The following is a 27,254-nucleotide window of genomic DNA, read 5'->3' as shown; positions in this document are numbered from 1 at the left end:
GAAATCCGCATATTTGACAAGGGAGCTCCACGCTGGTCAATAAACATTGCATTTAAATCATTATCAATTATTTAACTCTAGGCAAAAGCGCCGGTGCGCCTTTGCCGGCATACCGTCAAAGCATTCTTACGCACATGGCGTTCGGAGAAACGTGACCGCTCGAACCACTCCTATCTCCTCGTATCAGTTACTACGATGTATGGCGAACTGGCTTTGCTGAATAGGGTAGCCCGTCCGCCCCCGTGCCAGGCAGTGGACAAGAGCCCATTTCCTCCGAAACCATGTGCCCAACGCTCAGTTAATACTTTTCGCACGTCCGCCCGCCGCCACCAGCACCCCCACGTACAGTGTGCTTTCAACCATAGCTTCAACCCCTCCGTCGCAAGGCAGCGCGCAGCAAATGCTTTCTCCGGTCCATTTGCGAATAGAAGGCCGGAGCCCGGGGTACCTATGTCCCGGAGCCCGAAGCCACTTACAAGTACTGATGCCAACATTCTTGCGCTGTGAGTCCGTTAGCCTCCAGGTATACAACATCTTTGCTGGGGGCATGTGCATAGCGAGGCCGTGGGCGGCCTGGGCGGGCACGCGCTGCTCGACAACACACTTGTAAGCTCAGGTCCCCGTCTGAACCTGGGCCTACCTGGGCATATCTCGGGTTCGACATCCACGCTAGCTCTCCCTGGCCTGACCCAGGGCTCTCCTTGTGTATCCCTCCTTTTCCTCAATCAAAAGTCATCCAACAAAAGAAATGCGGTACACCCTTCCTGTTACGGCAGATGTACACTGCCACGACTCTTCTCCATTCCTCCAGTTCGCCCCCCAAATCCCCATCCCGTCCCATCCCTCCCTGGATTGTCTAACCAACTGAAGCAGAAACATATCCTTTTGCATTCCTCCTCTTAACCATCTCGGTCATCTCGGTGCGCGCTGCTGGGCTGGCTTGGCGCTGTCTGGGTCTTTGGAACACCCTGTACGGCAGGGAGACGGTGATGTTGTGGAACCTGCGAACTTGCCGGAGGCTTGCGGACGTGCAGCCCGTGGCGCTGACGGCCGAGCTGTCTCAAAGGTAGGTGAAGGCCGCCTGGGTGGTGGTTAGGTGGGTGAATGCTGAAACGGTGGGGAGTGGGACGAGGGGGAGCGGGAGGCTAGGTTTTTTTTTCCATTGGACCGCCCTATTGGCCGTCCGCCTCACCTTCCATCACTACGCCCTCTCCTCCACCCGGAGGGGGCGGATTGGGCCCTTGGTTGGGCGGCGGTGCGGTGCGGGTCAGGACCGCCTTCCGGCGCGGTTCCCGGCTGCCTGCCCCTTCACGAAGAAGGTCTCTCCGTTCTGTTGCTGACAGCGCAAAACATCTCAGCTCATTGGCGAGGATGATGAAAAGAGAGAGAGAGAAAGAGAGAGAGAGAGAGAGAGAGAGAGAGAGAGAGAGAAAGGGAGAGAGGGTTTGTGTGTGTATGTGTGTGCCTCTCTCTATGTGTGCACACATGCTTTCATGTGTGTGGGCCGTGGCGCCGGCCGCCTCCTCTCCTCAATGCAGGATCTGCGAAGCCGCTGCTGCTACAGTCGCCCATGTAGAGCGACTGAATGCAGTGCCTCCGTCACCCGTGCCGGCGACACGGGGGCCCGACAGCTCCTCAATTACCACTGCAGCCACCGTCCCAGGAGTACTCTGCCCCTGGCTTGCAAGTACGACCGCTGTACGGCAATTGCTGTCGCAAGGTTTCAAGGTAAGTGGTCACCCTGTGTGCGAACATGCAGGTCGCACATGCACACGTCTTGCCTTGCTTCAATGCAGCTCAATGTGACGACCGGGAGGCAGGAAGCTGGTCCGCTCGATCTTCACCTGCTTTTCCTTTTCCGCCGTGTGTCAGTGCCGTCACGTGGATGTCGCCGTTATCGTCCCTCTCGCATTGCCCTTTGCCCCCTGGGGCTTCCAGCTTTGCTTTGACGTTTGCACCAAGTACCAGATACTGCGCGTTCTTTACGTAACATATTGACGTTTATGTATTGTGGACATGTTTGCGCCATGCGCGTGTATGAATGTACGGATGTATATTCTCGTATGTGGATGGCTGCTGTATGGCCGTACAGGTTGTGGCTGTGGAGTGCCAGTCCGCTGCGGTGGAGCGAGCCTGCGCAGAACTGGGACTGGGTGCGGAGGAGAGGGGGTACGTCTGGGATCGCGGTCACAACCAGCATCGCTGATGTGGGAGGAAAACTGGAGAGACACACACACAAATGCACACACCTGCTGGTGTGCCATCCTCGCCAGTCTCTGCCCGCGTCTCCGATGATTTAAACATATAACCTGAAACGCACACACACATACGTACATACATGTACATACATGCATACTTACATACATGCTTACATACAAACACACACACACATGTATAGACGTCACAACACGCATCAAGGAAAGGGGAATGCACCCATCAGGCAGCGTGAACCCGTCACGTGGATGCGGCTGCGGCCAGGGACGTGGAGGCAATTGTAATCCCCCTGGCAATCCACTCTTGCAAAACAGTACACACATACATACATACATACATACATACATACATACATACATACATACATACATACATACATACATACATACATACATACATACATACATACATACATACATACATATATACATTGGTCGGAAACTCCCGAGGGCAGCATGTAAGAAGCTGGGAAGGAGGTGGGACAACTGCCCTCCGAGGAGAGGTTTGTCAACACCAGGCCACGCCACGTGATATGATTGCCCTTTTCCTTTGCACCCTTCTTGATGCTGCGACAACCGTCAACCGTTAACTGCAACAACCATCTGAAGAGTTCACGACGGCTGGGTGCGTCATGTCCAGCATCAGCAACAGCCGCAACAAGTGCCACCCGGACACCACAGCCACCAATACCGCAACCATAATCAGTTGCGCAGTAGCAGTTGGGGGGGAGAGGAGGAGGCATCATACAGCGACGAAGCGAGTCTACGGCCCCCCGACGACTGCGCTGCCACCGCAACCGCCGCCGCAGCTGCAGTCGCCGCCTCCCATCCGTCGCTGCCATCGCCACCACCACAGCAGCAGCTGCAGCAGGAGGCTGCTGCCAGGGTGAGCGCCGTCTTAGGGAGCTCCTTCGAGCCGCACGTCTTCATGTACCGAGGCAACCCCTACAACCTCACGCCCCCGGTGCTCTCACTCGTGCGTGAGTGGGCGGGTGGGGAAATTGAGACGGAAACGTGGCAAGGAGGCTTTACGGGCTTGCTATCACTGCTGCTGCTATTGCTGCTGCTGCTGTTGCTGCTGCTGTCCGCTGTTCCGGAGGACCGAATAGACTAGCTTGCCTACCGAAGGGAGTTAGTTAGCAGAGTTACTTATTCAGGCTAAAAGGGGGAGCTCATAAGAGAAGACGCGGGAGTTGCCCCTGCTGGGAGCTGCCAGAACCATCGCCATGGGGCACCACGTCGCATGTTTAGGGAGGAGCCGGTCCCACATCCCCCCGTTCCCATGTCTCCTAAACCCGTGGGCCAGATCATGCAACGACGTGCAACGCACACACCGGCGCCTTAGGTCGTGTACTGCACACCGTAGGGGTAATGTTCCGAGTTGATTGGCAACAGCTCGCCAAGGTTCTTGGTGACCCGTGCGATGTTGCCCGATGTGCGCCCCGGCATACATAAATGCTGATAGGATAGCACGCATGAACGTGAATGACACGTCGTGAATTTCCGTGCGTCCCGCCGTTTAGCCTTCCCGCTTCACGCCGTGTGGGATGTCTGGGGCTTGCTGGTGACGCCGCCGGAGCTGCTGTCGCGCTACGCCGCCGTGTGGGCGGAGCTACTGCCGCGTGGCGGAGCTTGGCTCGCCGCCGCCGCCGTGTGTACGGAGCTGCTGCCACCGCCGCGGGAGCCCGCGGGAGCTGCTGCTGACGGTTGCCCGGTAAGTGGCTTTGAACACCTGGCACGGCTATGCACGCGGTATATGTACACGGCATTCCCTACCCTTCATCCTTACGCCTGGCGCCATGTGCGGCTTAAAACCAGGTTTGGTCTTTCTGGGTGGGGCCTAGATCTCTGAAGAGCTATGGAACCTTTGCCTGTCTTGCCTATCTTTTCTTCTGTCTCAGCATTACGGCGCCAACACGGTGTTGGAGACTTCTCCCGCACCCAACTTCACTCCTTACCGGCGCTTCCTTGCGATTATTGCCCCTTTATCTGAACCACCTCACGAAGTCCCACCACCCCCGACTGCTGGGACCGACAGCGTCTTGAACCACTTTGCCACACGTGCATCCGAAGGTCCCACACGTTTTAAACATGCACAGTATGTAGCATTGATATCACATCTCTCTCTCCGCTACACACGGGACCCCACGGGCTGCAACACCGCTATCTCCTTACCAGGGAGCCTGCATGCAGCTGGTTTTGGGTGATCAACAGTGCCCGGCTGCAGAGATACCCGCGCACACATACACGCCCGTGGCTTATCATCGCCGCCCCTCCCCTTCCTGTTCGCTTGGAAGTGCAGGCGCTAGCAGCATCCCTGAGCTCTCAGGGGTTGCATGTACACGACCTGGCGGGTGTGTTGATGCCCACCCTGGAGCGCGCGGGTTTTGCGATCGTGCAGTTGTTGGCCCCTAGTAGGGACCAGGTTGCTGAGGAGGCGGGAGGTGGTGTCGCGGTGAGCCACACAGCCGCCCGGGACATGGACGAACAGGAAACTGAGGTTGTGACGCAAAGAGGCGGCAGCAGCAGGGGTAGCAGCAGCACCTTGGAGTGTTTTCTGCAGGAGTTGGCGCAGATAGATGAGGCGTCGATGGTGTCTCCGACTCATGGGGAGGGTGTGGAGTTAACTGTCTTGGTGCTGGTGCGGACGTGATGTTTGTATGGAGTGGCCTTGTCCTGGTCCACCTGGGCTTGCGGTGGAAGGAGCTTATGGCCGCGGCTGGCGGCCCGATTGCACATGATGTCTGAGAGCTAGCTGCGGACCTAGTGGGGATGGTGTAATTTGTAGTGGGAGGATGCGCAGATTTCGTCGCCAGTCGTTCGTTACACGTGTAGCACAGATGTGTAGGTAGAGATTGCGCCAGCCCTACGATGCAGTAACGCCAGGGACGCGACACCCCGCACGACAACAACCCACGCAGCTCACGAAACCAACCGCTTCTAACCGAAATAGCTTTGCACATGGCTTTACTTCGGCATGAACTCCTCGACCACGAACTCCAAGTCCATGCCCTGGTTGTAAACTCGGAAGAGGAGGTCTATGTTAGGGTAGTCTCCTGGGGAGTTTTGCGCGTCCTGCACATCGTCGCGGTCATACATACACAGCGCAGTCATTGCGGACTTGCGCGTGAGGCGACATTTATACTGCTCGTCCTTGTAGATGTCATAAAAGATTGCGAGTGAAGCTTTGCGCATGTCCTCATCCTGTTTGCTCACGACGGTGTAGTCCAGTTTCGGTACATAGATTCGCGACACTGTCAATGGAAGCGGCGGCATATCTTTGTAGTCATAATACTCTTTTTTCTCGGCAAAGATGGCGATTGCTTGACGCCGTGTCCGGGGAGCCGCACGACTTGCTGAACGAACCCACGCCACTGCGCGTGATGATTCGCATGTTCCTCGTTGCTGCAATCTAATCCCCGATGGTGGAGCTGATGGGGATGCGCCTGCATGGCTCACAGCACGAGCCTGCATTTGGAGCGACGTCATTACACTATCGAGATTGCAGGGCTGGCGCTGTGAAATGACTAGCAGGATTTGAAATCTAACTTATCAAACTACTTTTCACTTGCAACCTAGGAGAGAGCAGTGGAGCGGTGAGGAGCACTCCGAAACCATTTACGGATCCATTCACCAGTGCCAGCTTGGGTGTTAGGCCACTTTCTTGCTGCCAAGTGGCTTACAGACATTCCTCACACAGAACGAATTTAAAAATGAGCACCCCTGCTGCGTCACTGGCGCAACTGGCAGAGGTGGCAAATGGTGACTTGACTGAACAGAGCGCTGAGGATGCCTTATCAGAAGCTTTGGAAGCAGCTTTAAATCTCAGAGCAAGCCTAGGCTGGGCGGGTTTGGAAGGCGAAGAGGTTTCAGCAGCAGCGCTGACTCGCGCTCTTGGTGAGATTCTTAAGAACACACAGGCAGGGCTCCAGGGCCGCGCAGCAACCGTGTACGCCACTATTCTGAGTATCCAAGACGCACCAGTAAGTGTCACTCTTCATCGCGTTGGACCATAACCCCAAGAAACGTTACGTCAATTGCACGGGCTCTATCTGCTGCGGTGTTTAACAGGTTGGGAATTTGTGCGAACCATATCCGTTTGGCGCATTCGTCCACTGCCTGAGAAGCATCTGTCTGCCTTCCAAGCGTGAAGCACCTGGCGAAGGGCCCACTCAGCAGGGGGATGCTGCCGGCGAGCAGATTGCGGGGGCATCTCCCCTGGCCCTGCTGCAGGACGTGGGCAAATTTCTTAAGCATCATAGCATGCGAGGTAACCCCGAGATGTTCCAGCTACTTTTGGAAACCCTTGTAGACCTCACCGGCAGCACAGCGGCATCCGGCAAGCCTGAGAAGGGCAGCAAGCGCGGTGGCGCAGCAGCGCGGAACCAGGGTGAGCGATTTGCAACTGGCATAATTAAACGGCTTGGGGCAATCTATCGCCAGCTTACTTTCTGTATCACGCGTATCGCCCGCGTTCCACGCCCCGGTGCTGGCAACGCCTGATCGTTAGGCTCTCATGGAGGCGGAGCATCTGTTGCGGAGGCGGCCTTTGCAGTGCTGCCGTTGGCGATGGATCCCCGGCACCACAGCGTAACTCAAATAGCTAGCGTGGTTTGCCAACGCATTACGCCTGTGTTGGTTGGAATAGACACGGCGAAGCGCAGTGGCCACGGCTGGGATCGTCGTACGGCAGCCCTGAACCTCATAAAAAACTTCTTCAGGTACATTTTATGAAATGTTCCCTTCTAAACTTTGCGGGGCTTCAGTAGCGGTACTCTGGGTTTATCTATCCCCTCGTCGTGTCGATGAGCAACATGTGGCATGCGCCATGGAGGCGCCAGCAGGATTCGCTTAAGAGTAAAATGGAGGGCACATATGAGTGCGTAGTTATGGGTGCGTATACGTTCTACATCGCTGCCGCGTGGCTTCCCGTGCCTTGCCCTGCCGGTATCCCCTCCTTCCCTTCTCCACACCGGCCTGCACCACAGCACCCATGACGCTGCGCAGCCCTGCCGAGCGGCCCTGCTGCGTCGAATATGCTTGCGGACGCCAGAAAAAGCGGACTACCGTCAGGTCGCCATCAACTCGGTGCAAACACTTGTAAGCTGGCTCCCCACGAAGAATACGCAGATATGTCATTTTGGCTCAGACACGACCGGTTGAGATTCCCTACAGTATCGGGCACGGGTTCTGGGTTGATGTGCCGGTGGGGGGCTTCATCACCTGTGTGCATCGCATGGCGGGCAAACGGGTAAATGTCGGCTTCAAGGACAAAACGGTAATCCGGGAGCATTCCTAAACCTCCTGGCCATTGCCCGCAATACCGGTGTTTAATGTCAACGTGGATGTGCAAAACACAATCCACCTGGGCGTGTCCTATATAGCAAGGTATCGTCAATGTGAACAGTTGGCGACGCCTCTGTAGCTCACATGCGTACGCAAACACCGCCCTGGAACGCTGCATTACAGCTGTCGGGCTGCACACCCGCCGAGGTCCGAGCGTTCTGCCTCTTCCTCTACCGCCTTTCACGGAACCCAAAGGTGAGTCGTCCCATATGCTTTAGTGCATGCGATAGGGCTGCAGAGACTCAGCAGCAGTCGGTTTGTCGGTGGTCTATAGACATTTTCCCGGGTAGAGAGCTTTGCAAACCAGGCTGGTATCGGATATGCGGTGTTGGACCTGCGGACAGCTCCCATGGCCGCACACGGCGGGGAGTAGTGGATGGGTGTGAGGTCGGTAGGCGTTGCGTGTTAGGAAGGGTGGGGGCCGTAAGATGTGACTTGGCTGCAGAGCTAGTTGATGCTGACAGGCGGAAAACAATCCGTGAATGAAACGTGATTCCAAAATCACATTCATGCTAATGCTATCGTGCGTCGAAATGAGCTGTATTTTCCCCGCTGGGAGAACAGATCGCCCACCGCACTATTGCTGTGGATCTGGCGGCCGTGTTCCTGTCCACCATGCCGGCGCCGTTCGCGGCCACTGACTCATACCAGGTAAGCGGGTTGACTGCAGACCGTTCAAAAATGGACGCCTCGGGAGCTAGCTGTGCCTTCCTAGTGCGTTTATTCAAGTTATGCCTGAGGCATCCGGGTAAAGCAGGCGGCTTTATTCGGGTCATTCACGTTTGCTACACTCTACAGCTTTTTGTTTCGGCCGTCAATTTTCTGTTCCAGACCGCTTGGAAGTACAGTTTTCTAGTCCCTGGTTTATTTCGCGTTTTCGTTGCTGAAATCCGTGAAGATGGAAGGGGGTTCCCTGCGCAGAAATTACCTAGTTTGAAGCCCCACCATGTGCCGATACCGCCACAGTACCGTTGAACCCCTCCACGCTTGGTTGCAACTATCGCGCCATAGCCGTGGGTCACCAACACCCCACCTCACGCGAGTCACCTGACATGTGACTTTCTTGGTGTATGTGCAGCGGCTGCTTGATGGCAGCTGCGGTGCGGGAGACCAGCTGGACGCCCCTTGGAGCGCAATCTGCTTGGCCATCATCGTCGCGCGCGCGAACGACAAGTCCCCCAGTAAGTGCATCTGCTTGACGGGCCAGACGCCGCTGTATGGGATCCGACGGGCAGTGAAGGTTGTGAAGGGGCGCTGTAAAGTTTTGGGAGAGAGAATTCAGGACGCACTGCGAGCGGGTGTGGCGAGCTGACGATGAGTAGATTTCCCGCCCGCGGAAGCAGGCTGCAGGTGGGCGAGCCCCTTCAGTTCTAGGAGGCCCATCCGTGCTTTGTGCATATCAAGCCGTCGCAGAAGCTTTCGGACTCTGTCTTAGTGTCTTCGGCACAGCCACTGTGGGACGCTCACAGCCTCTGCGATAACCACGCATCGCAGAAATTTCAAGCATAAGCCATACCATTTTGCAGGAGTCCTGCAAGGAGTCCTGGGTAGAGTTAACAATGCCAGGTCGAGCCCTTTCCTCTGGTCATTTAGCTTCCCTAAGTCTTCATAAAAGCCACATTTTGCACTTGCACATCTAACAGACGTCATCCTGTCTCCTTCTACTGCCCGTCCCAGCCGTGCGCGGCAAGGCGATCGGCTGCCTGGCTGACATCGTGCAGACGTTCGCTAAGCGGCTGTTGGACGCGCCCGATGGCGGCCGGGAGGCCGCTGATATCGCCGCCTTCTTACCTGCATTCTGTGCCTCGCGCCACATCTGCGTCCAGGTGCTCATGGGGCTAATAGACACAAGTCCGGGAAAGCTGCGTGGACTTCCAGTCCCAAAGCTGCGTGTTGTCTGTCCGGACGCTGCCGTTGCTGACCGGGCCGCATAGCCCCCTGGCTCATGTGCAAAGCCGGGTGGGGTCGTACCACGCGGGGTTTTGTCACCAACGGTGCTTTGTTCTAAACTCTTCGCGTACCAGGCTAAGCAGTGAACATATGTGTGCACATATGTTCACTGCTTAGCCTGGTACGCGAAGAGTTTAGAAGGATGTACTACTGAGCACACGAAGACGCACCGAACTTTGTATATGCTCGCGCGCACGTATGCGTGCGTGGGCCCACTAGGTCAATCGTCCGCATGGAGCGGGAACAGGAGACGCGGATGGAGGGTCAGACAATGACGCTGAAGGCGCTGGTGGCAGCGGTGGGCGCACGGCCGATGATAAGAATGAGGGCCCAGGAATAGCCCCACCGCCCGAGACGGAGGCGACGGCTACCATCCCCGGCAAGGTTTCATTGGTGCGTTCCACTGCGCATAGCTGTTTCGTTCTGTGTCATGAAGCAGAATGGTGGTCGTAGCTGGCTTGAACCGATGCCATGCATTTGGGTCATTGCACCTGACTCGCATGGGGTTACTGCTATTGCCTCCATAGATCCTTATGTTGACGCGCCCAACCGGCGTCGAGACCTTCCATGCGTTTCTTTTCCTATGGTTTTTTTGTGGGAAGGGACATTGACAATTTTCCGGACGTTCCACTCCATTTTCCCTTTCAGGAATTGTCCTGGATGCGAGCCATGTGCCACAGTCGATGTCGTGATGATAAGGCGGCCGTTCGCAAAGTGGCGCTGCAGCTGCTTGAAAGCGTCTTGGAGCTATGTGCGGCAGCGGCTAGGGCTCAGCCGCCACTGCAGCAAGCTGCTGGCCAGCGTGCGGCGGCAGAGGGCCCCTCCGCAGAGGATATCCAAGTCTTGGAGGATGGCACAGCGGACTCACTGGTGCGAATGGGGTGGCGGGGTTTAAGGGTGCTGGATAACAGTAATGGTTCGGGAAGGAGCTGACGGAAAAGTTGTAGGGGCAAGGCGAGGCAAGGTAAGGAAAGGCCACCGGTCTCCGCCCGTGCTGGCCGGTGTGGGTGTCGTGCTTCCCGTCTGAAGCTATGCATCTAAACCCCATTGGCGTCTGCAAAGCCCGCTTTGAGCACTGGCACGTCTGCTGCCGCTGCTGCGGTCCACTGTACCTGAGGACTGACTTGCATGCCCGCCGTGCACCACCCCCGCGCTCCCTAGCCGCTTGTCCGGCTGAGCGCAACCCTTTGGACCTCCTCTGCACTCCCATTCTGGAACGCACCCAACCCGTCACCCCGCAGGTCAGCGTGCGCAAGGCCGCCCTGCAGGTCGTGTGCAACCTCGTAGTGTGCTACCCACACAACGCGGACCTGGCCTGCATATGGGCGCGCTGTGTGCTGCCCCTGATCCGGGACCCGGAGAGCGCCATTCAGGAGGTGGTCGTGGAACGACTGTCCAATTTGCTCTTAGAGCCCGTGGCGGTGCTGGGCTCCAGGGGTGGTGGTGGCCGCGGCCGGGTTGGTGCTGGTGCGGGCATGGCGGCACTGCAGCAGCAGGCCTGCGCGGAGCTCCAGCCGAGGTTCGCTGCACTCGCGCAAATGGGGCGAGCAGCGTCAAGCTGCCTGGGCAAGGCATTGGGGATGATGGCGGCGAAGAAGCTGCTGAAGGGGCCCCAGGTTGCTGCGGGCCTGGAGGCGTTCCTTACAACAGGTGCGCACCCAGCAGGATGTATGGGTTGCTGTGCCATGCAGGGGGTATCGTGTAGCGGTCAGATTAGTGGGGTACGAGGGCTTACATCGTGTGGAGTCGCCTCTACGTGCCGAATGCCCCACCCGAAGGCGTATCGCGGCTTGGCAGTTCGGGGTTGAGCATATTAAGCCCCTTGGCGCTGCGGCAAGCTGCATTATGGGACATGGGTCGTTGCCAGTTCACTGTCGCCCTTTACACTAGCACTAACATCTTTAGCCCAACACCGGACCAAACAAAAAATGTTTGTCTTGCTGTAATCGGGTGCGCGTGCATTCAGGCCCAGGCATCCATGTTGACAACGAGCGTGAGGACACAGCAACGGAGGATGCCGCCGGCACCGGCGCTGCCGCGCAATCTCGGGGAAGCCAGATAGACACACAGCAAGAGCGGCAGCTGCAGCGACGGGAGCAACATCGAGTGGCACGGGACCAGCGTGAGGGGGCATGGATGCTGCTTGTTGAGGTTGCGGGCCATGATCCCGCCGCACCATCGTGGCAGTTCCTGCAGCGTTGCTGGGATGAGCTGCAGGCCGGGTGTGCGGGGACTAATGGTGAAAGGTCCGCGCAGGAGGGCGCCATGCTGCTGTGGGTAATCAGCCACGCTGCGTCTCGTTTCCCCGCGGCAGATGCCGCGAACCTGGCGTCCGGGCTTCTATCGGTAAGCGTCTCTATGGCAATCAACCCGCATCGACCAACTTGCTGTCGTGCCGCCTACATGCTTGTGGCAGCGAGCCCGGGCTTGCCACAGTGCGGGAAAGCTCCTTCTTGGAGAAGCCAGGAGAATTTTTTACTGACGGGAATTTTTTACTGACTGAATTTTTTCCGACGGCACAGAAGGCTAGGTCGTCACTGCATACGCCCCATACGCCCATACGCCCCTGTTTAAGATACGTCGGCTGATTCACATCCTGACTGGCATCTTTTAGGTTTTCCCGTTATGAGTCTGTGATGCTTTGCGCAACCGTGGCGACACATTTACCACATCTAACCTCGAAGAACGGAGGGATTTCCATCTTTTATGCCGCGTGTATTCACGCGCCGCGCAACCGCAGTGCTCCCAACCATGCAAATGTACCGTGTCACAGGCCATTCTGGGCTTCAACCTGCCGTGCGCTGCCGTGGCGGCCCACCTGGTGGCGTTACACAAGCTGACGCAGGCGGAGGGTGGGCAGGCGGTTGTGGGACAGCCAGCCGAGTGGTGTGCCAAGGTGCAGGTGGCCTGCGAAGAGGTGCTCACAAATGCTATGGAATCGCGTGGTAACATGGTAAGCTTGGGAATAAAGCATCCCACTTGGCTGGTGGTAAAGTAAGCAGTGGTCGTGGTGCATGTGTGTGTTTGTGTGCGTGTCAGGGGAAGCGGGAAACGCATGGGGCAAAGTGAGGAAATGTGATATGATTGGATCGGCAAAGGCAAAGCCCAGCTGATGTGCAGTATTACCTCCAATTTTCTCAGTTTACTCGCAACTGGTGCCAGGTATCCACACGCGTCCTCTATCCTATAGTCTCAAAGCAGCCGCCAATGACTTGAGCAGCCTGAGGCTTACCAGGAAATATGCTTAAGTTATATCCTTAAGTTATATCCTAACATCAGCACGTCGCTCTTGTGCCCCGTCACCACAGAGCAACGCGCTTGCTACCCACTGCCAGCTGGCGCTGTTCACTCTTGGCGAGGTGGCACTGCTCCAGGAGACAGCGCTCCCGGGCGGTGCGGCGGTCAAGGTGCAGGCCCTTACCTACGAGCACAAAGCCAACCAGAGCGGGCCTGCGGCAGCACGTCTCGCTCAGGTGCACATGATGCAAGTCCCACCTGCCTGCGTACACCTGACTCAGTTCAACCTTTTTATAGACCCCGTATTTCCCGTTTGTGAGTCTCTTTCAGTACCTTCTGCACAACTACTCTGAGCCCCATAAGGTCATACCTCGAACCCAACACAAGGGTCGTCCGGGGACAGCCCTGTGTCTAAAACAGCTTCACAGCAACTTCCCTTCCGCTCCAGTACACCTTCCTCTCATAAAGCTTGCTCACCACGCCTTGAGCCCTCTAGCGTAACGTTGGATAGGTGCGATCTAACGGGCAATGATGTGTGTCGCGCACACACGAGCAGGAACAAATCCAGGATTCGTCCTCGCACTCGACCCAACCCCCCCAGGCTGCAGTGTCTTCCCATGCGTGGACCTGCCTGGGCAAGATGTGCATGGCCGACGAAGGGCTTGCCAAGAAGTGTGTACCGTTGCTGGTGCAGGCAAGTTAATTGCCATGGCGGCGGGGACAGCCGTGACACCGAGGGCAGGTCCTGGCTTGGTTGGCCTTAGACACATGACACCTTGAATACTGCGTGGCCGTGGCCGCTCACGTGCTTGTTTTCTGAGCAATTACCCGGAACACTATTGAAGACATATGCCTCCATCTACCTCCTTTAAACAGTCACCAGATCTGTTTCTTCCACCATCTCGCCTCCGTCCGCGCATGCACCTGCCCGCCTGCCCGTGTTACCACCGTACTGTTCCCTGGCGCATTCCTCTCCCGTGCTGCAGGAGATGTCGGGGTCCCCGAACCCGGTCGTCCGAATTAACCTGCTGGTCGGGCTGGCCGACATGGTAGTGCAGTTCACAGGGCTGGCGGACGCATACGTGGGGCGACTGGCGGACATGGTGCGCGACCCCCACGAGCTAGTGCGTCGTCAGGCACTGGCCCTGCTGGCCAACCTGCTGCTGCGTGACTACGTCAAGTGGCGGGGCTCCCTGGTGCACAGGTTTGTGGAAGCTCTTGGGGGAAGGGGCTGTGGGTTGCGTGAAATAGGGCAGGAAACACACAGCCCTTGGTGCACAGGATTATGGAGCCGATGTATTCATGTCGTAAGATACCAAAGGCGGGAACGAATCAAACATAGGATGGTCGCTCAGCTAATGAAGATATGTGGAGGTGTGCCTTGGCGAGTTCAGGAGCTCTAATCCAAGTGATGGGGCTCGGGGCCGCACGTGTATGCTATGCGCGTCGGGCTGGGGAGTTGGGAGGTCAACAAAGAAGCTTCCCGAATCTGGAGGGGTTCCTCATGCGAACAAACGCTGCAGAGAGATGATTTATTAACGGGTGGAGATACCTGAGAGCTGCTGGCAATGCATCAAGGCATGGAACACGTGACTGGGCCCATGGTTCTGTTGAGAGTTTGAGGTGTCACATGTAACGGGCCTCCAGGGCACCCACACAGAAGAAGGGCACGGACACACAAGCGCTCTACTTCCCGTCCAGTGCCTGTGTGGGAGATAACTATTCCTGGGTTATGTGACAGGTTCCTGCTCGCACTAGTGGACGAATCACCCAGCGTGCGTCAGCTGGCGCAGTACTTGCTCAGCGACTCCCTGGTGGCCAAGGCGCCCATGTTGGCATACAACCACTTCATCGAGTCGCTCTTCGTGCTCAACGCCTGCAGGTGCGTCCGGACGCACAGCTGGCCACGTCTCTGCACGGCCGAAAGGCGGCTCTAGTGAAAGTGGTGCCTGTGGTTGCAGGGCTGTGTCCACATGGGTGAACATCTGTGGTGCAGCTGCACCCAGACCGCAAGGACTGTTGCCCCTCTACAGAAACATGTTTTCGCAGTCGATGAAGGGACATTGCGGGGCCGCGGTTTGGTGGTCACCGTAGACAGGTGCAGTCCACCTGCCCGTGTGCTAGCCCTTCTGGCCCGTACCTAGGAGGAGGAGAATTTCGTGATTTTCCGCCTCATAGCTTTCACGACCCATGTGCAAGCAGAAGGGCTTTTCTTGTAGTTTTAAAGTAGCGTAATGCCTCGCACCTGGTGAGGAAATTGCATGAGATATGGCGCTAACCTGATCTGCTTCCACACCCTTCGGGTGATGGATTTGCTTGACCTCCATGCAGCGCGGGCCTTCATGCACGCCGTGCCGCTGGCGCTGCTGCTGCTGAGCTGGCGTCAGAGCTGGTGTCAGAGCTGGCCCTGCATAGCAGCCAGGAGGGAAGCGGCTCCTTCCATCTGAAGGGTGCAACGCCTGTCATGAGGTACGTACATATGCACGTTTTTTCCATGGGAATCTGACATGCGGTTCGGCATCCGTACACCATTCATCACATTTGGTAGTTCTAGATCCGCCAGGTAACTTTTGTGTGGCGCAGCTGGATAGCGTTTATCCCGTCCGATGCCACAGCAACCGAGTCCCTGCTTGCTTGGTCTTCGGACTGCTGCAGAGCCAAGCGCGACATCATCTACACGGCCCTCCTCCGGCGGATGAGTCCCGAGCACCGTTTCTCGGCATTCGCCAGGCTCACCGCGGACATCCTAGGAGGCGTCGTGGACGGGTTGCTACCGCTGGCAGAGGCGGATGAAGTCCTAGGCGACGCACTGCGGTTGCTGGCATGCCCGGACATGAAGGTCAGTCCTTATGCATCCGTACAAGGGAGGACTCCTCACTAGCGATTTCTACCGATTCCGCCCTAGTTGCGTTGAAAAGGTAACCAGGGACGTGCTGGGAGTCACGGCCCAAGCCTATCAGCTGTGGATGGTGTCTAGGAACTTAAACTATTGATATGTGAGGTAGTTGTGGATTCGGACTTCATGTATTGTGGTCTTGCCGATTGCACCGCGGGTTGAAACACCATGATGCATGCAGCATGGCCCCTGATCCCGGTAGGCGTGCTTCTCTGTTGCAGGTGAATGCCAACCGCTTCGGTGCGCCCGCTGAGGAAGACATGGAGCAGCTGACCGGCACGCAGGAGGACGTCGCGAAGGCGCGCGGCAAACTGGTGAGCTTAACAACCCCCACGTGATATGCACTCATAATCATGAATCGCGTCCCTGACGGAAGCCCGTTTAAACGGGTTTTGGCGTTGAAGTGGGGACTTTGACGTCATTTGCTGTGGTCCGCCACGTTTGGGGTCCACACCATCCGGAAAGCCTCTGATTACCTGTCAAACAGAATACAGAATTGCTACCGCTCATTATTGCTACCGCTCATTATTGCTACCGCTCATTATTGCGCTCGCCAGTGATCAGCCAAAAAGTCATTATTATATTCTAAGGGTGCATTTCCAGTGCGGATTAAGGCCAGGGATTAGGGCACGGAAGTCCTTGGTACGAGCTTCCCACATAGTTTTGTTCCATAAGGGAACCAAAGGTTGAAAAGGCGAGGTAAGTTTGCCAACAACTTAGCCGTTTGAGCAAGTATCGATGGAGGACAGAAGGTTAATCCCTGGCCTTAATCCGCACTGGAAATACACCCTAAAAGTGGTGAACACACTTAATCGACGGCCGATCTGTGTCGCTGTTCAGCCAGTATTTAAACCAGTTTGTAAGTAGCAAATACCTAGTATTATATATGACTTCTTCTATTCACAATTTGTAAGTTTAGTTTGGCTTCCTTTCCTTCGTCGCATATGCGCCGTTATCGATTTGATAGCCCGATCCTTGCCTCAATACAATCATTTAAGCCTTGAACTGCTACTGAATTGCTATCTAGCAATGAAATGTTGTCAATTTCGCTACAATCGCTGACGTCCAGCATCATGGTCATGCTCTCCTTGACCACGACAGAAGGTACGCATGGCAACTTCTCTGCTCGCAGGTTGTAAATAATAAAGCTCCTAAATCGGTAACGTTCTATTACGTTCTCAGGTTGTGGTGTGCGATGAGAGAATCAAGACCGACCCCTATCGATCCTCGATCACTCATTCCTTTAACTAAATACTCTCCCTTGCCTTGCCGTGCGTTAATTGAATATGAGCCGCTAATATATTGCAGGAAATATTACCATTACTAACTGTTAATTGTAATCACGTTTCATTTTTTTATAAATACCTTTGAACAAGTACCGTGAGGGAAAGGTGAAAAGAACCCCGACAACGGGAGTGAAATAGACACTGAAACCGAATGCTTACAAGCAGTCGGAGCGGAATTTATTCCGTGACGGCGTATCTTTTGTATAATGGGTCAGCAACGAGAAGAAGAAAGTGGCAACCGGAAACTGGGGATGTGGCCTCACCGCCGCTGTCCTCAATCCTACATCCACTCCACACCTTAAAACCAAATTACCACAAAACCCCCACCAGAACCAATTGGTTGCAACCATCAGGATCCCCACTTGGCCATTGATGAGCCATCAGCATAATATATCGGGAAAAAAATGCGAATGGCCCAAAAAGACCCACCAGTTTAAATGTGGCGGCTAGTAGCACAACTCAATTGTTATCACCAATTAAGTTGCCTAATTCTCCATATTATATATTCTTCTTTCACTCCGACAATTGCTTGTGCTTTCTGTGGCAACAGCTAGCAATATGAAGATAGTTTGCACTGTATGACTGAGTAGTTGTAGTAATGATGCTACGTGTAACACAGCAAAGGCGTAACCCGGGATGCTCAGATTGGCATTTGCGTCGTTACATTGCCCCCCACTTAGCAATGGACGTCCTCGGCCATTATTTCGAGTACAGGAGCCATCCCACCTCGCGCCAGTGCGCTGGTTTATCCATTACACCATGAAATCGCCAATTTGCGACTTGCTGGTTGCCAGAATCGAACCGCCGACCCGAAGTTTATTTCGGAATTCGTGCGGTCCCGTCTCGATACCATTGTAACACAGCAAAGGCGTAACCCGGGATGCTCAGATTGGCATTTGCGTCGTTACACTACGGTTGGGACATGAACATCAAGACTGCTGTTTATGTGTGTGTGTGTGTGTTACATGGCTGGGGTGCGTGACCCCATACCTGTAGAACTACCCATACGAGCCGAAGGCCCAAGGGCAATACCTAAACACCTAAAAGCCACGGAGAAAAGGAAACACCGCATTATCAGCCCTCCTTTACCCCCACGATATGTTGTGGTATTCCACTTTAAATTTGCACTCCAAGAAGGAAAACAGTCGTAACATCGAGGTTCTCCAGCCTGCCCATTCCGAGTTGGCCAGAGCATCGGTTATCTCCTGCCATAAGACTTCATGAGCAATGGATCCCACTTGTTTTTGAAGGTTGTTCCAGAAATGGAGGATCTGTTTCCCATGTTTCCCATGGTGTACCACGTAATGCTGTAGGGGGAGGTCAGCCAACTCCGCATACAACTGGTGGGATGGTCATGCCGCCCCCACTATCTGGAAAATGGACACGCTTCCAAAATCTCACAATCTGTTTGAAAACATGCCGCGACAATTCAGCGAACAGGAGGTGATGCGTTGGTCTGGCAGCTCCCACAATTTGCCATCACATGGAAAAACACGCCTTTCACACTTTGAGACATTTGGTCGCATCCCAAAGGCTTTGTGTAGTAGCTGGACGCCGCTGTAAAGGCCTCTCGAGATGCTGGTGAAGCGCTTACCGCGTATATGTAGTTGTTCAAGGTGCCGTACTGCGTACCACCTACTGCACTTCGCAAAACAAGTCCACAAGATGTAGCAACTCAGACATGTTGTTTAGCCTGAATGGCAGGCAGTGTCGATTTCTAGATCGATGTCGTGACCTGACTGGGAGACAGGGATGACAGATGTGCGCATATGGCCTAGAAGGGTTAGTTTGCTGTAACTACATGTTTACCTTGCAATCGAGACAGCCATTCTGATCACCACCCACTTAACCTGCCTGACCGTTTACCCAACTGACCATTTACCACACTGACCGTTTACCCAACGGATCGTTTACCCAACTGACCGGTTAACGTGTCTTTAAATATCCTTAGTCAGTCAGTTTGGTTAACGAACCCCAGTAGTGTTCGAAACGGTCGGTAACCGGCGTGTCTATGCCATAGGGATGCCTAATGCAAGAAAACAAACCGTTTTAATCATTGGAAAAGGCACACAGCCCACATGCTTGCAAATGCCAGCAGATAAAAGCTTTTCGCCTAAAACTTTCCAACAACATGGAGCAGGAGAGGGGGTAAAGTGCGGGGAAGTGGGGCGGCCGCCCCACGACCCCGCACATACCCCCAAAGACCTCCTGGCGCCCGACATGCAATCATGATAGGGATGAGCGGGAGCCAAGGGAAACATTTGAAAGCATTATTGCCCTGGGCATGCGTGCCAGGCTTCTGCGAGTTATGTCCTTGGTCTTGGCCGATATCTCGCCATCCGTAGGTTGGCGCCATGATGCGGAAGCACCTGGTCGACAGCGTGATGCCACTGATGGTAGAGCTCAGGTATATGCTGCAGGTGAGGCCAAAGACGCAAATCGGGAGACATGAACGAGGAATGTCAGGCCATTACCCGGCATGATCCACCCGACTTGGAGGAATTGCGGCCCTCCTGAACGGAGCATATCAAAGGGCAGTCAGGCTGCACCTCCGGTGCACCAGATGCATGGATGGTTTGCTTGCATGCCCGTCATCTTACAACAAGGCAGCAGGACATCATATGCATACGCATCGTAGCCGTTGTCTAGACAGTAAGCCGATAGCTGGCAACCTACCTACTAAGCTCCGTCGAGAGCCAGCCCGCCTACCAGTGACCAGCAAACGTACTTATCCGCAGGCGCAGAAGCACCCGTTGCTGGGCTCGTTGATGCTCTGCATGGCCACCCTCCTCCGGGACTACAAGTCCGAGGTGGAGGACATTCTTGTATCGGACAAGCAGGTGTGTCCAGAGGCTGTGAGGGGTGAGGGGTGTCGATGTGGACTAATAAGATGTGGCGACTGCCAGACAGTTGCAGCTCAGGTAAAAGGGAAAATGGCTGAGGCCTGTTCGGGCCGTGTTCGGGGCCGAGACCAGCCCCCATGTGACGATTTGTGTGTGTGTTTTGGCCATGGCGTGTAGCCAGTTTTGGCAAGCATCGCCTTAAGGTCGGTGTGATTCATGTTTCCTTTCTGTCGGTCCCCTTGTATTCACCATATCCCATTTGGCTCATGGATTTGGCCTGTAGCTGGCGCTGGAGATCACTCACGACATAAAGCACTACGAGACCTTGGCCAAGCAGCAGCAACGGCAGCAAGAGGCAGCCATGGCGGCTGCTCTTGCTGTAAAGCCTGCTGCAGCCTGTCCTAGCGCCAGCAACGCAAGGGCTACACCCCAGAACCACGCCGCTGCACTGGCAGCCACCGCGGCCGCGTCTCATTTAACGCCACCAGCCCATGTCGAGAGACAGCGACGGCAGACTGCCATATTGCCAGGTAATTTCTAACCTGGTAGTTTAGTTTTTGAGCATGTACGCCGTAGCCTCCACCCTTTCCACCTTGCTCGTTCCGTAGGCGCTGCATAACACAAATGCAGTAATATATAACCAATACTAGTATATGGAGTACTCCCCGGCTGCTAGGACGTTTACACAACTCGTTCTTAAAGAATGATCCATTGATTTGGAGCTGCAGCCAGGCGCGATGATATGCTATGCCGCTTGGTACATAAAGCATGTGGCCTCCCTTCCCCCAAAGCTGGCATAGAGCCCGGGATATAGCAGCTAACCCAGCTATACCATGCTTATGCGCCTGACTTGCCATTTGGCCAGGCGTCGAGCCGGCCCGCACACCGTTGGCTGCAGAGGTGCTCGCGACGGCCTCGAGGCGTGGCCTTCAAGGTCCCCAACAAGCTATGCAGCGCACTCCAATTGCGGCGGCGGGGCCCGGTGTGGGGCCGTCAGCTGCAGCCGTGACTCCAGCGGCAAGAATGCAAGGGGCAGGTGAGCCTGCGCGGCTGGGATTGAAGGCTGCCAAACGGCCTGACTGTGGCTACTATAAGAGGTTATGCAAAGCACGATTAGCCTCTTCTGTTTCAAGGGCGGGGGCCCCGTCGAATGAGCAGCAGGATCTCATTTGCATGGCAAGGCAGTCCACAGTGGTCATGCATCCAGGCAGTCCACAGTGGGCTATTAGGCTGTAGTCCACCTCGCTGTTGGGTCGTCCCTTGTGTGTGTCACAGCTTGTCAAGTCTCTCTTCCATTCGTGCGTGCGCAGTGTCAAAAAGGGGTTACAAAGGGTAATATATCGGCTCCCAACACACCACAGGTTCTGCCGCCATGCGCACTCCGCGCACTGGGGTCCCTGGCACCATTCAACGCAACATTCCTGGCGGCTTGAGTGTAATGCTCTCCCCGGCGCCGCTCTCCATAAGAGCCCGGGCAGCACAGCAGCAGCGTGCTCCGGGTGCTGCTGCAATGGGTGCACCTTCTTTTATAGCCACTGGTGCAGTGTGCGGCAAGCCTGGGAGTGCTGCCGATGCAGCAGTCGCCCTGCCTGAAGGGCGTGTCACAATCCTGCCGGGCCCGTCACCACCAGCTATTCAGGATCCAGCTGGGGGAATTCGTCCGTTTGGGCTCCACAACCCAGGTGCTGACGCCGGGGGCCCAGCAGCAGTAGCAGCAGCAGCCTCAGCTGGCAAACCGCCGCCGCGTACCCCGCCGGCGGTGCTGGCAGCTGCCGTGCGGGCTGCTCGGCAGGCCGCAGCAACTGCATTGGTTGATGACAATGACAACCGCGGCGAGAGCTTAGGGAAGGACGGTAGTGCTGGCGTAGATCCGATGGACGTAGATGGAAAGGCCGAGACAGACAGGGATGCGGTAAAGGAGGCCGGAAATGGAAGTAAGGGAGGGCGAAGGGGACCGCGCGTGAAGCAGGAAGCAACAATGGGTTCTACAGGCGTGGCGAATGGGCCTTTGCCTGAGGTCAAGGATGAAATGGGAGGTGCGCCACGTGGCGGACGAGGTTGCATGAGCAAGCGGCGGCACGGAGCCGCATAGCATGGGACGGATTTCAGGGGGCACGTTTGCGGGGGAGAGGTTTGCGTCTTGTCAAGCTGGCCAACCACGTTGTGGCGCAACCCCGTTACTCCCGGAAAACGGAAAAGCTGGCTCTGCAGGGTGCGTGCGACTGCGAGATATTACTTTCATCGTAATGTACGACAAGGAAACTTTCAGTGCATCAGTGGCTAGTGGGCAGCTGCTAATGGAATCCTGCGAGTTCGGGGACTTAACTTTTAGGCGAAAATTTTCCGCACGCTTCGCGTTTCTTACTTGCCAGTGCCATGGCCACGTGACACAGGCTGACGGTGTTCGGGTGCCTTGTGATGTAACTCGCTTCCACGTCGCATACTATGTGGGCCTAACCTCCGCACAAGGGACGTACAGTTTTTCATGGCGCGGCGTAGCCTTTTCAGAATTAAGCCGGCAGTGCACGCAACCCCAAGCTGAGGGGAGCGGTTCGGCCATACAGCGAAAGCTACCAACTCTAGAATCTAGAGTCTAGCCCAGTTTCTTAAAAAGTAATTGCTAGTGACCAAGTGTTTACTGAGGAAATAAAGTAAAGCGCAGCTGTACGACGGAAGGTCCAGTCGTTGTTTACCGTCTGCAGCTTTTCGTACAAAGCTGCACCACCCGGGGCCACATCATGTGCGGGGTGAGGGGGTCGGGGGGTACTGCCCCCTGATAAAACTTTTGTACGGTGGTTACCAAAGAAAGCCCTCACAGTAACCACTTGGTCGCTAACAAATTGCCGGGGCGAAAAAGTTTAAAAAACACGTAGCAGTTAGCCGGGCTGGGTCATGTGTTTCCCCTCGCCGAAGAAACGAATTTGCGACAATATTTCAAAGGCCACAATCGGAAGATGATAAGATATCAACGCGAAAGTTCTGAAGCTTCAACGCGATAGCGTGGGCAGCGAATCGGATGGGCTACTCGCAGCAGTCCAAGCCGTCAATCCGTTGTAATTACAAAAAGCAGGCTAAGACAGCACTTCATGTGACAAAAGAAACCCAACGTTGCATGCATGCGTCCACTCGTGCACAACACGCGGAAGGCAAAGGATTGGCAACGGAACTTCTGTGAGCCAGCCAACGCCGTCAACTGCTCCCGTGTGTGCTGAGCATGTTCTAGTCGCAACAAGGTCCGGCAAGGCGCGAATCATGAATCCCACTGCAAAGGGCCTAAGTTATCGGAATGGACAGATGTTGGGAAGTCAAGACAGGCTACGTGGCCCTCTGCGCCTTCCTGCACACGAAGCGCACGTCCTGCTCGCAGCCCTGCATCTGCAGACCCCCGTCCGCGGCCATGAGGGGACACAGCATTGGGCCGCTGCTGCCAGTGCGGCTGTCGTCCTTGCGCTTCAGCCAGCAAGTAAACTGAAGATCGGCGCACAACTGCAGTACGGCGGCATACGCGTTGCTGCTGTCGTCCCAGTACGGCACCAGGTCCCAGCCAGCACCCAACTCCTGGCAGAACTCGACAGCCCCATGGTACGACATGCGTACGGCCGCGTCTACGGTGTACAGGCGGTAGTCGTAACCATGGCTGCTCAGCGACAGCACGCCTTCGCTAGGAACAGCAACGCCGCGAGCAGCCGCTCTTCCTGCAGGGGGGTTGTCACAACGGTCGATTCATGGGTGAGGTTGGAAGATAGGCAAGGGTGTGCGTGTTATCGCTAGCTAGCTTCATTATGCCGTCACGATGACAGATGCACATGTGTGGCAGCTGGCCGCCGTAAAGGCCTCTTAATCAGATACGATCTGGGTGCCGTACTATCTACAGCAACGCCCCGAAGATCCAATGAATTGTTGTTTCACTGGCAGGATGGTAACCCCAGCACGCAAGTAGATCATCTGCCGCAGGCGCACTATTCCTCCCATACGAACATATGCCCATCCAGCACGTGCAAGCCACTCATCTAGCTATCGGGTTGCGTACCAGCGGCTGCTCTCTGGCGGCACACGAAGCGGACGGGCTGGTCGCAGCCCTGCAGGTGCACGTCTCCCTCCTGGCTCATCAGGTAGCACAGGTCGGAGGAGGGGTCTGCTGGCACCCCGTCCATCCAACACGTGTAGCGGTTCTTGGCGCACAGCTCCCGGAGGACGGCTGCAGGCGAGCAGGGTCGTTCGTACATTTAGGCAGCAAGATGCACATACATGCATACATGGTGCTTTCAAGGACAGGCAATCAACGAGCACTTCGAAATTGATGTGCGTGATGCGTGTGACGTTTACTGCGAAGAAGCAAGCAAGCAGGGCGCGAGTAGCCGCTACAACAGGAATAATTGCATTCCTCTGGCCTTGCACACACATAGTCTCTTGCCCTGCCGCGCGTGTGTGGATGTCGTGGACCCGCTCTCATAATCTAGCGCGGGCTCCTGCTGATGACATAGATACATTGGTATGCATATCCTCACCCAGTGACTGCGCCTCGCCGTGAGGTGCCAGCTCCAGACCGTCCTGCTTGCAGATTGCCTTGGCCGTGGTGAAGTTCCACAAACAGCCACCCGTATAAATGTCGTACAGCGTGTAGATACGACCACTCTCTTTGGTATTGTTGTACTTGATCTTGTTGTAGCGGTACGTGAAGGGATTAGAGCAAGGCTGAGGCAGAGCGAGGGGGGGGGGGGCAAAAGGGAGGGCGAACAGCAACAGCAACCTACATATGGATATGCATGTATGAGGGTACTGACGAGTATGATTCTACGTTCCAGGCATACGCATGCCAGTTCACCTGCTGCAGGAGGGCAGAGCATGAAGACTGCTGGCTACTAGTGCGACGCCTACAAGGCTGGCGATAGCAACGTGGATGCGAGTTGCGTCTTTGGTGCTGCAGCATTCACCGCAGCGCGTTCGTGCGCCTTGACGTTTGGTGCTATCTATCCAGCCAGACGTGCTGGTCGCAGCTGATATGTAACGAGCCGCGGCTGCCGTCCCCGCGGTAACTTGCCAACTTCTCAGTTTTATTGTTTCATCGGTCAGCAGCGTCATTACGACAAGCATGCATACAGTATCAAGTAGTCACGTGTGCAGCACCGGCTGTACCGCTCACTCACCTGGTCACGGCACACGAAGCGGACGGGCTGGTCGCAGCCCTGCAGGTGCACGTCTCCCTCCTGGCTCATCAGGTAGCACAGGTCGGCGGAGGGGTCTGCTGGCACCCCGTCCATCCAACACGTGTAGCGGTTCTTGGCGCACAGCTCCCGGAGGACGGCTGCGGGCGAGCGAGCATGCATGGATGCACGTTGTAGATACAATGACGGCGCTTGTGCACGCAATGTGCAGCAAACCGAGTAAAACAGCATATATGATGTAATGAGGTGCCGCTCTTACGCAGTCCTAGTATCAGTGAGGGGCGGAGGAGTTCGCTGATATGCTCTATGCCATTGTGCTCACCCAGTGACTGCGCCTCGCCGTGAGGTGCTAGCTGCAGACCGTCCTGCTCGCAGATTGCCTTGGCCGTGGTGAAGTTCCACAAACAGCCGCCAGGGTAAATGTCGTACAGCGTGTAGCTGCGGCCGCTCTCTTCTGCGTTGTCGTACTTGATCTTGTTGTAGGTGTACGTGAAGGGATCGGAGCATGCGGCCATGGATGACGGCAAAGCGACAGCCAGTAGGAGGGCGAGCATCCGCATCCGCAGCATGGGCGCGGTTCCGACGGGTGAGATGCCTCGGCGGGTCAGACTGGTATGTTGCGCCCAGCTTGCTTCGGCCATGTTAAGGAGTGTTAGGAAGGTTGCTGTGAGTGCGGGGAATCACACACAGGTAGCTGCTCGTAAGGCTTGAGACCCTTCTCTGCTCGTATGTACTTAAAGAATTCCGAGTAATATCTATTACTGATGTATGTGTTGGTGGAAAGGCAACGGAGGCAGGGCCCTATTTCACATGGGATAATGATCGTTGCCAAGAAACGGTGACACGACAAAAATGCAGTACGGATGTGACCTTGATGTACCGCGCCTCTTTACCGACGAGTGGCAGTTGATTGCAGCTGGCCGGCAGTTACTCCGAAGCGACAGGAGCAGCCATGGCAATAGGCCTATCCAATACGCCGGTTGCCAATATCATTTAGAAGACCCGCGAACATGTGCATTTGCTGTACTATGGCGAATGAGGGTCACTAGAAGCTGCAGCTTGCAACCGCAGTTGGTGAATTGAATCACCTGCTGCATCCCGATACTTCTCGGTCAGGTCAACGGCATCCCGGCTGTTGGCATACCAGTAACGTACGATAAGTGCCCATGAACCAGCCCATTTACCGACCAAAATAGTGATAAATGCACCAGGCGGCTCTTCGGCTTCGGCAGTAGCAAAGGCCGCGTATGCCGGCACTGCGCTTCATGTTCGTGCTGGCGCAACTTTGCCTGTCCTCGTCGCCGTCTATCCCTATCCCGTCGTTTCAGGGCCTCCTAAATAGGGTCGTTAATTTTCTTAAGCAAGCATGAGCATCGCAAAACCGGCTGTGACCTGTCAACCTATGAAAATGTTAATCTACTCAGAAATGTACCACATTGCTTGGGGGACGCATGACGCTGGCAACAAGTTGGGGCTGAGCCATGTGGGGGGTTGTCCGGGCAGGTTTGGGAAGCCGGTGCTTGTTAACGCAGTTCCTTCCTGGGCCTTCCTGAACTCGTTCCGTGTCTATGCGGGGAGCATTTTCGTCACGGCGAATATGCTCGCCGGGGAATTTCTTATGGAGCTTGTATAGCCGGTCCAAGGACGGGCCCCTGCCCAATGGGCCCCCGTGGGTTGGGGAGGGCCCGTACCCCACCCGCTGATGTGTGTTCTCTACATTCTCTACATCCTAAACCCGCACGCTGTGTAAGCATATTTGCATCTGGCGGATAGTTTTTTGGGCGGGGCCCCAGCGCGAAGCGCCCAGGGGGGCCCCGACCTGTAGGATTGCCCATGTCCGTGTGTGTGTGTGTGTGTGTGTGTGTGTGTGTGTGTGTGTGTGTGTGTGTGTGTGTGTGTGTGTGTGTGTGTGTGTGTGTGTGTGTGTGTGTGTGTGTGTGTGTAACGGACCAAACATAATATCTCGCCCGGCTGAAACGCGTTATAGGTACTATACAGCATTCTCTATTGCAAGGTATCTCGCATGTAGCCAACAAAAATCGTATGAGCACAAACAAGTTTGGCTGCCTCAATTGACCGAGGCCAAAGTCACATCAACGCCTCTCGCGCTAAATTTCATCTCAAAAGGTACCGCGTATCTCATATTTGAATTCTTAGATGACGGCGTATGATAACTCGAACTCCCAGGCCTTGAGTGTGTAACGGACCAAACAGAATATTTCACCCGGCTGAAACGCGTTATCGGTACTATACAGCATTCTCTATTGCAAGGTATCTCGCATGTAGCTAACAAAGACCGTATGAGCAGGGGATCCTCA

General features: G+C 55.5%; 2 protein-coding genes across 2 annotated transcripts; one reads left to right on the top strand and one right to left on the bottom strand.

Moving 5' to 3' along the window:
• Nucleotides 1-450: 450 nt before the first annotated feature.
• On the top strand, nucleotides 451-21,204 carry VOLCADRAFT_118285 (uncharacterized protein; the record flags this gene model as incomplete). Its single annotated transcript, XM_002953137.1, has 33 exons — nucleotides 451-503; nucleotides 1,019-1,066; nucleotides 1,539-1,728; nucleotides 2,093-2,169; nucleotides 3,023-3,099; nucleotides 3,737-3,927; nucleotides 4,516-4,668; nucleotides 5,966-6,196; nucleotides 6,447-6,603; nucleotides 6,724-6,934; nucleotides 7,202-7,313; nucleotides 7,683-7,754; nucleotides 8,124-8,210; nucleotides 8,638-8,740; nucleotides 9,237-9,385; nucleotides 9,729-9,902; nucleotides 10,158-10,379; nucleotides 10,751-10,966; nucleotides 11,000-11,159; nucleotides 11,476-11,855; nucleotides 12,283-12,462; nucleotides 12,818-12,916; nucleotides 13,348-13,434; nucleotides 13,733-13,950; nucleotides 14,407-14,628; nucleotides 15,078-15,215; nucleotides 15,402-15,585; nucleotides 15,864-15,956; nucleotides 19,274-19,348; nucleotides 19,667-19,768; nucleotides 20,055-20,301; nucleotides 20,637-20,807; nucleotides 21,047-21,204. The coding sequence occupies 33 exons, from the start codon at nucleotides 451-453 to the stop codon at nucleotides 21,202-21,204; spliced, it is 5,037 nt and encodes a 1,678-aa protein (XP_002953183.1).
• A 1,882-nt stretch (nucleotides 21,205-23,086) lies between these two features.
• VOLCADRAFT_93852 (uncharacterized protein) lies at nucleotides 23,087-25,505 on the bottom strand (the record flags this gene model as incomplete). The annotated part of the gene is made up of 5 exons (XM_002953063.1): nucleotides 23,087-23,466; nucleotides 23,802-23,969; nucleotides 24,280-24,466; nucleotides 24,919-25,076; nucleotides 25,259-25,505. The coding sequence occupies 5 exons, from the start codon at nucleotides 25,503-25,505 to the stop codon at nucleotides 23,087-23,089; spliced, it is 1,140 nt and encodes a 379-aa protein (XP_002953109.1).
• Nucleotides 25,506-27,254: the final 1,749 nt, after the last annotated feature.

Source organism: Volvox carteri (assembly GCF_000143455.1).
Source record: "Volvox carteri f. nagariensis unplaced genomic scaffold VOLCAscaffold_34, whole genome shotgun sequence".
Taxonomy (NCBI): domain Eukaryota; kingdom Viridiplantae; phylum Chlorophyta; class Chlorophyceae; order Chlamydomonadales; family Volvocaceae; genus Volvox; species Volvox carteri.
Note: the sequence above shows the minus strand (reverse complement) of the source record. Positions and strands in the feature narration are given on the sequence as shown.